The sequence below is a fragment of the Podarcis bocagei genome, assembly GCF_964188305.1.
Source record: "Podarcis bocagei genome assembly, chromosome: 1".
Lineage (NCBI taxonomy): Eukaryota > Metazoa > Chordata > Lepidosauria > Squamata > Lacertidae > Podarcis > Podarcis bocagei.
This window is the reverse complement of record NC_138125.1, coordinates 116,442,928-116,455,712: the sequence shown is the minus strand read 5'-3', so window position 1 is coordinate 116,455,712 and position 12,785 is coordinate 116,442,928. Positions and strand designations below refer to the sequence as shown.

Here is a 12,785-nt window from a genome sequence, read left to right as displayed (position 1 = left end):
TTCCAGTTCCTGCCTCTCGATAGTCCAATGGACTAGAGAAAGAGACAAACATGAGAGCTTTGACTATATATAATTTTTCAGTTTCTTATTCTTTTTAAAAACATACAAATCCAATATTTTCCCAACAAACAAAAAAATTTAGACTTCCCCACCACACCCCTTTTGTGGTTTCTTATATTTTTTAATTCTTAGCACTGCATTTCCATCATTATTCCAATTATTAATTACTCCCTGGTTTTCTTTTAACATTAATTGTAACTGCTTGGTTTTAAGTTAATCCTGCTAACGAACTTACACATGGACAAGAACTTTTCAGATTTTCCATATATGTTCCTCCATTCTTTAATAAAGTGTTTTTCCTCTTGGCTTTTTATTGTTCCAGTAAGTTTTCCCACTTTGGCATAGTCCATTCATTTAATCTGCCACTCCTCCTGCAAGCCCAGTGCTCTATAATGCTGCTCAGCTCAGTAGCAGAGTGGCCATGTGGAAGCAACATGGCAGCAACAGAGAGCTCATGTGAATTTGCTTTCTGCTTATGCGAGCTTTAAGATCACAGCCCGTATCCCAAGTATACTACATTGAAGTATACTACACAGGAAGTATGATTTCTGCTCTTCTCCCTGCTCCCCCCCTCACAAAAAGACCCCAAACCTTTGTTGACTGATGGATCTTTCATCAGATCTGCTTTAAATGTGAGCGACATGTGCCTGTGGACATTTTAAAAAATTAACTAAAGATAACACAAGTCGAACTTCCGCTGAACTTGCCCCCAAATGGAAAGAAGCAAAGTCCCAAGTAAAGGAAGAATGGATACAAAAACTTATGGAATATGCAGAAATGGCGAAACTTACTGGAAGAATGAGAAATCAAGATAACAAACTCTTTATAAAAGAACGGAAATGGTTTATCGAATATCTACAGATAAATTGTAAACAGATAAAAACATTAGCAGGATGGTTGCAGTAACCTGCAGTTTTATAAGAGTATACATTTACAGTAGATAATTAAATGAGTAAGGTAAATGAATTTGGATATGCAGAAGATATGAAAAAATAAATTTAGGGAACCGCCGAATGAGGAGGAAGGAAGTCAGATTTTGAAATGTTAAATGGATTGCAAAATTCATGAAATGTATAAATTTGAAAAATATAAATAAAAAACTTTTAAAAAGAGCTTCCACTGCACTTAAGAGACACTTTGCCCCACCCCTCAAAAATTAAGAAATGGTCTCCACAAGAACAGCACAGGGTACACAGTAGCACAACAGAAGGGTCATCATCCCCTTTCTCTCTGTGTGGGTTTTTATACAGTGGGTGTGTGTGTTTTTTCGTTTTTTTTATCTTGTTGCATCATTAAAAAGATTTAATAAAAAAGATATGGGGGGGGGAAACCCACCCAAGATATGATTTGCCATGGACTTGACACCTTTGCAATTTATGATGTGTATGTGGGATAAATCAAGGCAGCTTCTGGCTTGTTGTCCAGGCTTCCCTACATGTTACAGTATTCATTGAATTGTCCAGACAGAAATGTCCCCCATGCGCATGGACACACACACACACAGATTTCCATGACATTTCCTCCTCTGGCTCACATGGGAATTAATTTAACCACCCTCTGTTGCCCTATTGTGTTGAGTACAAACATAGCAAAACCCCAAATCCCATGTTTTTAAAATAAGTCCTCTTCCATAAATGTACGTGGGATTTTTTTTCATGCCTCCCTTCCCACCCAAAGCCCAGGCAGATATACAAGCATGGCTTGAGATAAATATTTGGTTTCCACCACGGGAATGGAATGATTCTCACTTTATTTATGTTGACTGTATACATTTATTTTTTGACATTGCTGTTTATTTCAAGTGGCTCTGCAAATATATCTTTGGGAAGGACGCTTTATAGGGAGAAATAAAAGAGAACAATGGTGGCTGTTATTTTTGGCAGGCTGGTAAGAAAGGCAGAGGGTTGTTTTACTGCACTCGTGGGGTGATTTCTGAGATCTGTCAGCCTTGATTTATATCATTTGGTTCCCCTGGTACCTTTTAAGGGAACAAACAAATCTACGAAACAATGTTATTTTCTGCATTTCACTCTCTTCCTTCACCTGCAAACCATATTTAGCGTGCGATTCTCCCGGGTCATTGAATTCTTTGATTCCAACCTTTTTCCTAGTCCTTTTCCAATGGACACCAGCATACGCCCTCTTTTACTCTACAAACATTGGGGCTCCAAGATCCATAGGGTCAGGAACCTAGACATTCCCATAGTGGCAAGGAGGGGTATTGCAACATCAGATCTCCCTCACCAAGTTTGGAGCATTCTCTCTCCTGATCTGGTGGTGCTGTGGGTTAAACCACGGAGCCTAGGACTTGCCAATCAGAAGGTCGGCGGTTCAAATCCCCATGATAGGGTGAGCTCCCGTTGATCGGTCCCTGCTCCTGCCAACCTAGCAGTTCGAAAGCACGTCAAAGTGCAAGTAGATAAATAGGTACTGCTCCGGTGGGAAGGTAAACGGCGTTTCCGTGCTCTGCTCTGGTTTCACCAGAAGCGGCTTAGTCATGCTGGCCACATGACCCGGAAACTGTATGCCAGCTCCCTCGGCCAATAAAGCGAGATGAGTGCTGCAACCCCAGAGTCGTCCGCGACTGGACCTAATGGTCAGGGGTCCCTTTTATCTTTATGGTGCTAGGATGCCCTCCCAGGGACAATAGGATCACAACATTAGTTATTTTTTAGTACCTTCGTTTTTCCAGTCCTCAGCCCTTTTCTCATCTCTTTCTTTTCCACCTCAACAGTTGCATAAGAAGTTTGTCATTGCACTCATCTTCTGGTAGGCATTAAACTATCCCCTTCCACTCTTCAGGTTGGAGCAAGCCATGTGTTTTTTATATTTTGTTGGGAGCCGCCCAGAGTGACTGGGACAACCCAATCAGATGGGCAGCTTATAAATAATAAAAATTATTATTATATTGTTATTATGATAGTTGTGGACTCCAGAGAGCTACAGCCAGTCAGAATAAACAGTCCTGGAATAGATTGACCAAATAGCCTGAATGGGCTATCAGGCAGCTGCTTACGTTCTTATGTAACAACCTGTCAACCACAGGACAGGGAAGCACAGAAGGCATAGAATGCAATTAGCTTTGTGTTTGTGACGTTAACATATGAGAGTGATGGAGGTGAAATAGTTAAACAGGTTACCCAATCAGAACCCAGGGGGGTGGAGTCAGAGGGACTATAAAACCAGCTCTGGGAGGGGCGAAGGGAGAGTTCGTTGGGAGTTGGGTGGTTGGTTGGAGTGGGAGTGAATTGGGATAGAGTCTGTGGGTAGGTTGAGTTAGTGTAACAAAATAAGCTGAGTCAGGAACAGTTAGGAGCTAGGAAGACAAGTAAATATCTGAGAGGTGGTTTAGTGAGTGAGAGCAGGTAGCGGAAGTTATAGGTCTGGGTAGGCAGCCCATGATTGTAATTGACTGAGACCGTTTATGAAACCACACACTTGTTAAACTGCAATAAACAAACAGAAGTTTATGTTCCAATTTAACCCTGGCTGGACTCAGTAATTTCCCAGGTAGGGCCTGGGTGGTGGCAGCGAGAAATAAAGTGGTGGCACAGGGATTAATAGGTGGTGAAACGTCCGGGGACCCTGTGTGATCGCCACAGTCCTCAGGTTCATCTTAAACCAGCTGAGACATTGCTGAAACTGGCCACTAGCCCCGCCCTTCCTCCTCTAGCCTCTCACTCTGGTTCCCTCCCAAAGCAGACAAAGCCTGCATTGAGGGGGGTGGTCTTCTCCTCTTCCTCTGGACCTGCCTGCCCTATTGCTCAACTCTCCTCAAGTGGGGTATCAGAGGGGAAGGAGAGCCAGCAGGACCGAGACTTCCCTGCTGCTGGGTAGAAATGGCAACCTCTGACTCCTCTGTGTCTGAGTCTGCACTCCCACTGTGACTCTCAGCCTCTAACCTGTCCTGGAAGGCCTTCCTTCTCCTGACCCCCACCTTGATTCCTCTAGCGCCTCCCAGCTCGTTCCTTCCTCAGACTGCTCTTCAGCATCCCACCACCACCACCATGATCTGGGATCTAAGTCGTCATCTTCTGTGTCCTCCACGGTGGGTTCTTGGGTGGGTGACTCCCACCATTCTTTCAAATCCAGCCAGTCCCTGACGCAACCATGCCAAGCTTTATTACACATAAACTAGGTTTTCTCTCCCTCTCCCTTCCCTTGCTAAGAGAAGCCCACCCAAAGCTTTTGCAGAACCTGAAACATTCCCTTCAGAAGCACCACCTTCCTTTCAGTATATAAACCATTATTTTATTTTATTTTGCTATTTTACAAAAGAAGAAGATAAACTGAGATGATTGGAGACCGAAACTGTGGTCCTTGAATTGACCTCTAGGGGCTTCTGCTCTTCATCTGAAGTCTTTTGATTTGGCTGACAAGACTAGGGAGAGACTTAAGGAATCAGCAAATCTGAAATGTTTACATGCTAGTGAGGCTTGCCTGGAGCTACAAAAGCTGCTTACATTTTGGGGGGATGCTGTCAGCAGAAGATTTCAACAGGGTGCGATTCTACACTAGCGAAATCAGCCTCCCATTGAAAGCATGCTTTGTTCAGTCAGGGTGGGGGAAGGCAGTGATGTGACAGCACAGTTGTGTGGAGGAAACATCTCTCTGCACTGATCTTGAGCCAATGCTGTTGTTTGCAACTTTTAAATGTGGGGTAGGGGAAAAGGGAATGGAAGTCATGTGATATGAAATAATAAACTGGAAAGCAGCCAACTATTTTGAACACAGCCTTTTACTGTTTTCATGGCTGATGAGCGGTGACAGTGTAAACAGTGGCTTATTGACTCTGAGTTGTAACTCCGTATCTGTGCTTTCAGTAGGAAAGTGGGAAAATCGGAGAGCAATGATTGGTTCATTGCTACTAATTTATTTCTTGCCTTTTCTCTCAATGAAGTCAAAGGGGCTGTGCACAGGCTGCCTTCTGATGTAGGGTTTATTGTTAAACAAGCCTGGTCAAACCTTGACCTCACACACTTCTCCCTCCCTCCCACTCCTCCAGAGCAGCCATGAGCTTTTGCTTCTGTATTTGATTAACCACAGTTTAGCTTTACATCCAAACCCTAAACTGTGGCTAAACATAACTATGTCTAGTTAAAACAAATCAGCTTCATATAATTTGTTTGGGTTTGGAGGAAACAGTGAACAACATCAACACTGAAGGAGGGAGAAAGCACGAACCCAATTATCAGTTAAGCTCATTCTGATAACAAGAAACTGATACACCCAAATGAGCTCATAGTTCCCCAGGTAACCTAAACAACTGAGAGTTTCAAATGCTGAAATTTGGGCTTTTTTCTGGGTTCCCGTTCTTTTGCTTCAAAAGTGCAATTACAAATAGATAAGAAAATACATAGGTCTTTTTAAAAGCTACTTAAGACTCTTTCAGTATCATCTAATATGTATATTACCTTTATTTGTAATCATATATATATATATATATATATATATATATATATATATATATATATTAAACTAAGCAATGCAAATCTGGAAGAACGACAGATATAAACACTGATCAGTTTTGCTCAAACATAAGCAGTAATGCAGAAACCTACCACCCACCTAGCCTGCTGCAGAAACTTGGCCCTCCTACAATAAGTTGCACATATAGCCAAGGATGATTATTTTAAGAAGAAATCAAGAAAAGGATAAAAATAGACCCTTGAGAGATCAACATTTTCCTTTCTCTTGCTTGACTTACTGACCCGGCACTGTCTGACCCTTTAAACTATTTCATGGCAAACCTTAATATAGCAAGGTTGAAATTTTAAAATGCTTTATCTAAGGAGATTTGATTAATCAGGGCCAATGTCCCAGGCTATGTTTTTTCCATTGTGTGCATAAGCATAGATATAACATTCCCATAAGCAGATGGAGATGTCCCTCTCTCTGTACAAAGCTGGGAATGTGCATCCAATAATAGTATCTGAACGAAGAAGCATAAATAGGACATGAATCTGGATAGATGGACCTCTTTGACATTTGTATGTCAAATTGTAAAGAACAAGAAATTAGGGCTTGATTTTTTCCCCTCCCACTTGATATTTTAAGTAAAGATGTATTTCTTTTTCTACAGTGGTACCTCGGGTTAAGTAGTTAATTCGTTCCAGAGGTCCGTAATTAACCTGAAACTGTTCTTAATCTGAAGCACCACTTTAGAGTGCAAGGTAGCCCTGGGGGGCTGCAAGGGGAGAAAGAATTGGAAAAAGTCACCTCCCTCAAACCAGTGGTGCTCTGGATCCAACCTTATGTATGCAGAAGAGAAGTGCTTTATTTTTTGTACATGATAAAATTCACACTTGCATATATGAGCCTGGCCCATCAATCAGCTCTGATTCCCATATAGCCTTGACCCAATTCCCCTAAAAAGTCCCCTGCTTTTCCTAGTTAATGTAGGTAATGTCTCTGTACATTCATGCTTTGTTCTCACATACCCTCCATCATTTCTCCAATGAAAACAGGGACGTCCCATTCCATCATGATAATTACACCCCACACATCTGACTGGGTTGCCCCAGCACTCTGGACAGCTTCCAACATATATAAAAACACAATAAAACATTAAACATTACAAAAGCTTCCCTATACAGGATTGCCTTCAGACGGCTCGGGGGTCGGATAACTCCATATCCTCCAACATTTCTCCAATGAAAATGGGGACATTGTAAGGCAAAGCGGGACATTCTGGGATCAAATCAGAAACTGGGACAGCTTCTCTAAACCAGGGTTGTCCCTGGAGGGTACTGGTCTCGCCTTATCTGCACCAGGTACTCATGAGGGGGCAAGCCAGTTCAGCGGTTTTACAGCACTATGGATAGCTCCAAGTGGACAAAGGCTGGAGGTGAATTGCTATCTCATAAGCCTCTTCCTCCTGTCCATTTTTCCAGGCTTGAACCCCTTGTCCTAAAGGTAAGGGCCAGCCCCATGACCTGCACAAAAAAGCACTCCCTTGCTTTTCTGTGGAATCCTGTTTGTCACGCTTCCACGCAGGTGCAGTAGCATGGAAACCACTCAATTCCTCTGGTGAGTCAGGTTTAGGGAACAACACCTGTGAGGGTCCCTGCCTCAGGTTTTGCTAACTTGGGGGAACCAGAGGCATGTCCCATTGGCTTTCAGCCAGCAGCCTTGGGATCTGTTGTCTGTGAGGCACCAGCATCAGAAGCTTGCTCCAATTTACCAGTTGAATGCTACCTTTATATGCACAACGTATAAATATAGCACAAGTCTTAGGATGGCTGTGCCCCATCCACAGTATTTACATACTCATGCATCAGCTGTAGTCTCACCACCTCCCCAATTAACTAGGATTCTAGATGTGGAAAGCTTTTGAAACGTGGAGAGCATGAAATCGCCCGGGTTCATGTTGGTGTTGTGCAATCCCAGGATCAGTGGGATTCTTGCGATTTTGAAAATCAGCTCATAGACCAAAAGGGCAGGAACATATCTCTCATCACCAGTACCCACTCACCTTTATCTACACCTGCTCTAGAAACTGCATCATTCAAAGGAAATGCAACATCTACAATAAGGCAGAATCTGAGTTAACTTTAGCCACGACCTTCAGCATTATATATATATCACAACTTAGAGCTTTCTCTGTGCTCTTGTAGGTGTAGCTTGTCCCATTCATTTTGATGGAGGGAGTAGACCCCCATATGCAATGCAATTTCAATGCAATGCAATGCAATGCAATGCACACACTTCCTCCATTGAAATGAATGATAAGCAGGGTAGCTCCATATGTGTATTAGAACTCTGGCAACCAATAATAAATCTTTAGATCAGATTGTCTGCATCTAACAAGAGGTGTATGGTATGGACAGTGTCCGGAGGAGGTCAGTAAAGAAGGTGAAGGGCTTGAAAACTAAATTCATGAGGAAAGGTTGAAGGAGTTGGGTACATTTAGCCTGCAGAATAGATGCAGTACTGTAGCCATCTTCACATAGCTGAAAGGCTTATCACAGAGATAATGAATATAATTTGTCTTCTGATGCAGGGCCTGAACCAATGGGTTCAAATGTCAAGAAAATGGATTTTGACTAAACAGAAGGAAGATTTCCTTAGTGATACAAGCTTAGAAGAAGGTGGATGTATTCTTTAGAGTGCATTAAACGGATAGCAACCTATCAGGGATATTGCAGAACTGGATTTCCTGCATCACTGGAGTTGGAGTAGATGGTCTTTTTGAAGTCCCTGCCAACTCTGCAATTCTATTATTATAAATCGACAACTTGAATTTATTAAATTGACCCATGACTTGGATGCATGTTAAATGTTTGAATTCCCTGCAAGTATTTTGCAAAGTTGAGGAACCTTGTTGAATACGTATCTGCTTTCAAATTTCTTCTACTTTGCTTGGATGGATTAAACCAGATGTCAAGTTTTCATTTCCCCACAGGAGATTTTCATGATGTGACTGTGGAAATGTCAGAAAGTTGCCTCATTTGCACAGATAATTTATCCTGAATCTGCAAATAAGCTTTGAGGCGATGATTTAATCTAAAATGCATTACCAGTTCAAAGCGTATTAGTACATGCTTACTGAAAATGGCTTGGCATTCAGGCTTTCTTCGTCAACATTAATTGAATTAAATTACCTGCAGTGAAATCAGAGCCTTTGAGGGAAAGGAGAAAACAGCAAACTTTAGAAGGAAGACAAAAATAAGAGTCAAATATGTATGCATGTTTCCTCGCATTGTGACATCAAGGGACGGAAGGCAACTCTGGAGCAGGTGAACTGAAGGGTACAAACTGATTTCTGTCGGGTAAAAAAAGAAATACAGACCCAGGGAAATCACTGCTACATTGTGAAGAGAAATAGATGAGCCTTACTATCAGACAGATGGCAAGAGAGGAGAAACACCGGCAGACAAAAGCAGAGATTCAGAGGGGGAACTCAGCCTGGGCATAGAGATCTCAACTCAGTAATGAGGAAGGCAAGCTTAGCTGAACACAAAAGGTGTAGCCAAGCATGAAGAGAGTGACTTGAAAGCAGACAAAGGGTGTGAGCAGAACACAACACCCTCAGAGCAAGCAACCTGAGGACCATTTCAAATTATAGCAGGGAAATGAATGGGAGGGTGGAGGCGACGTAGGAATAGAATGATATCATGTAACCCATATCTGTGTGTGTAGCTTTCGATATAGGCAGCCATGCAAACTGCAACATGACAGCAACAGGTGGAAGCATGGGCATTGCCAAGGGGGGGGCAGTTGCCCTCCAAATCCCCAAAAAGTATTGAAAAGCATTGTTGTTGTTGTTTAGTCGTTTAGTCGTGTCTGACACTTTGTGAGCCCATGGACCAGAGCACGCCAAGCACCCCTGTCTTCCACTGCCTCCCGCAGCTTGGTCAAACTCATGCTGGTAGCTTCGAGAACATTGTCCAACCATCTTGTCCTCTGTCATCCCCTTCTCCTTGTGCCCTCCACCTTTCCCAACATTAGGGTCTTTTCTCTTCTCATGAGGTGGCCAAAGTATTGGAGCCTCAGCTTCACGATCTGTCCTTCCAGTGAGCACTCAGGGCTGATTTCCTTCAGCATGGAGAGGTTTGATCTTCTTGCAGTCCATGGGACTCTCAGGAGTCTCCTCCAGCACCATAATTCAAAAGCATCAATTCTTCGGCGATCAGCCTTTTTTATGGCCCAGCTCTCACTTCCATACGTCACTACTGGGAAAACCATGGCTTTAACTATCCGGACCTTTGTTGGCAAGGTGATGTCTCTGCTTTTTAAGATGCTGTCTAGGTTTGTCATTGCTTTTCTCCCAAGAAGCAGGCATCTTTTAATTTCGTGACTGCTGTCACCATCTGCAGTGATCATGGAGCCCAAGAAAGTAAAATGTCTCACTGCCTCCATTTCTTCCCCTTCTATTTGCCAGGAGGTGATGGGCCAATTAACTGAGGTTCTGCCTCCCCCAGCAGAAGCCTCCCCTCAAACAAAAGCCCTCCCCCCCATAATGTCCTCTCCCCCCCTGAAAAAAATTAAGATCAACAAATTTTCCCCCCTCAACAAAAACCATGGTTGGAAGGAGCAATAAAAGCAGGCAGGCCAGTATCACATGTGGGCAGAGCAAGCGAGTGGGCAGCTGGGTAGCCCAGGCAGCATTCACATGTTCTGTGTCACCACTGCCACCAGCTGCCTGCCTGTTTGCCTGTGTGCACAACAGGGAAACCTGGGATTCAAACAGGCAGGAGGCCCAAGGCTGCTGGCCCAGGCAGACCTGCAGGCGTTCATGCACTCCACATCACCATGGTCTCCACTGCCCACAATTCACCCCAAACTGCCCCCATCCCTTCACAGCTCCCTGCAATCTCATATATCCCTTTGGATATCAGGAGGAGAAAGGCTTTCACCCTCATGGGATGGAAGGAGTGTTGGGGGGTTTGTGTGGGGTGTAAAGAATGGGGGTTTGGCAAGGGTGTGTGGAGTGGGCAGGGTTGGTGAGCAACATATTTCGTTTCACCCTTATTTTGCCGATGAAATGGAAACCCACCGTTCATATTTTTGTAAGCTGTCACCCTTAACAGTTGTTAATGAAACAGCAACATTGTCACTGATTGATTTCTTCCTTCAGCACAACAGGCAAGATTTCAGATTTGACTGCATGTGGCCTTAAATGTGGTTCTTTTATATTTACAGGGATTAAGCATCTAAAAAACCAGAATGACACAGCCTTCCCGGAGGAGGATGAAGGAGTCAATGAAAGAGATGAGGAGTGGAGCCCGTAACTGGCTCCAAGCATCTTTGGGAAAGTCCTTCTTGTCAATAACTGAACTGCTAAACTTTCTGTACTTAACATGGAACTCTATTGCTTGTCTTCCTGACCCAAACCCGTCTTCACCTCAGTACCCAACAGCAGGAGGATTTCGTGGTGGAATTTACAGCAATTTGCAGAATCTGCTTTGTGGTACTTCATAACTGGAGATAACGGTTTCTTCCATTTCTTTTCTAGCCATTTCCCCCTTGCATTTGTTTTTAATGACTTCAAATACGTCGTTTGCAAACATGTCGAGTCCTTTAGTGCTGCCATTGCTTAATTTCTGAATGTGAGCTGCAGTCTAGAAGATCAGCTGTAAATAGTATAAATTTGAATGCTACAAAACTGTGCTAAATAGGCAGAGCATGCCTTTGAAGGGCCCCATGACAGCCAATCAAAATAATATTGATTTGATCTTGAAAGAAAATTACAACCAAGCCTTCTTAGGCCAATATTAGCCCACTAGGGTGTGCTCACAGGGGGCCACCCGAGATTTTGACTACCTGGGACCTCCACAGGGTTTAATCTGGCACAGCCTTCCATTTGAATTCTGTCTGGCAACAATGTCAGTGGTCTTCTGTTTGAGGATACTATTATGGACTGGGCCTTTATGAATATGCTTTTAGGTTATGTGTTTTGCCTCACTGTTTTCATGCTGTTATAATTGATCTGTGGCTTATTAATAACGGGATGCTTTTGTTGCCACTTTTCTGATCTTGTAGGCATTGAGACATCTGGCATTATTTTTTGAGGGGAAATGGAGAGGTACATATTCCATTGCCATTGAATTTGGGGGCTCCATAAGTGGCCATGCCCAAATATTTGTTATTTATTTATTGCATTTATATCACACCTTCTCTCCAAGAAGCTCACCGTGGTGCGCATAGTTTTTCTGCTCCTCCTTTAATCCCCACCACAACCCTGTGAGGTAGGTTATGCTGAGAGGCAGTGACTGGCCCAAGGCCACACCAAGCGATTTGGTTTGAGTTATTGTATTTCTATGCCGTTTTTCATTCTGATGAATCTCAAAGCGGCTTGCAAACAACAAATGACAGTAACATAATAGAGCATCGCATAAATGCAGCATAAATCAAATAAAAATAATTAACGAATCTTCTGTGAGCTTTATGGCTGAGTGGGGATTATGAACCCTGGTCGACCCAAGTTCTCGTCTGACTCTCTCACCATTATACCACACTGACTCTCAACACAGTATCTGGTCCATCTGTCCTCCATAAAAAGTGATTTCCTGGACAGCTTCTCAGCCTTTTTGTTCTGAAGAAAATGAAGCATCAGAAGCCACAGTCCAGGACCATCCACTAAGGAACACCAGAAGAGCCTGCCTGCTGGATCAGGCCAGTGGCCCAGTCCAGCATTCTGTTCTCACATGGGCCAAGCAGATGTCTTATGGGGAATATGGAAGCAGGATCTGTGCACAGCAGCACTTTCCCTACTTGTGCTTCCCAGCAGCTGGCATTCAGAGACAGACTGCTTCTGACAAAGGAGATGAAGCACAGGCCTCATGAAGCTGAACGGTGGAAGATTCAGGGCAGATGAAGGACATATTCATGCAGCACATATGGAAGTGATAGCTACTAGCCTTACAGGGCTTTAAAAGGGGATTAGACAAATTTGAGGAGGAGAGGGCTATCTATGGTTACTGGCTGGATGCAGTAGAGCAGGGATTCCCAAACTTGGGTCTCCAGCTGTTTTTGATAAGAGATAAGAGATAGATAAGAGATGGTAGATTGATAAGAGATAAGATATAAAATTAGTGATTGTTAAGAGATAAGATTAGAGGTTGTTAAGAGATAAGAGATTGATAAGAAAAAAGAGTTAGGATATACATATTTCAAAAAGTGAAAATTCAGTCACAAAAGTTGTTGAGTTTTTTTTGTTTTTAGCCAAAGTTGTGGAGCAAAAAATGAAGTTTTTCAGCTATTTTTAAGGGAAATCGCCAAAA

At 43.0% G+C, this 12,785-nt stretch overlaps 1 protein-coding gene across 2 annotated transcripts in view; it reads left to right on the top strand.

Annotated features, from left to right (window-relative positions):
* PPP1R1C (protein phosphatase 1 regulatory inhibitor subunit 1C) overlaps positions 1 to 11,936 on the top strand; it is a 37,240-nt gene extending 25,304 nt beyond the window's left edge. For both annotated transcript variants that reach the window (XM_081184153.1, XM_081184152.1), the window contains exon 5: positions 10,705 to 11,936. In XM_081184153.1, the coding sequence (XP_081040279.1) occupies positions 10,705 to 10,719 (15 nt within the window). In that variant the 3' untranslated portion in view covers positions 10,720 to 11,936. The remainder of the gene's footprint in view (positions 1 to 10,704) is intronic.
* Positions 11,937 to 12,785: the final 849 nt, after the last annotated feature.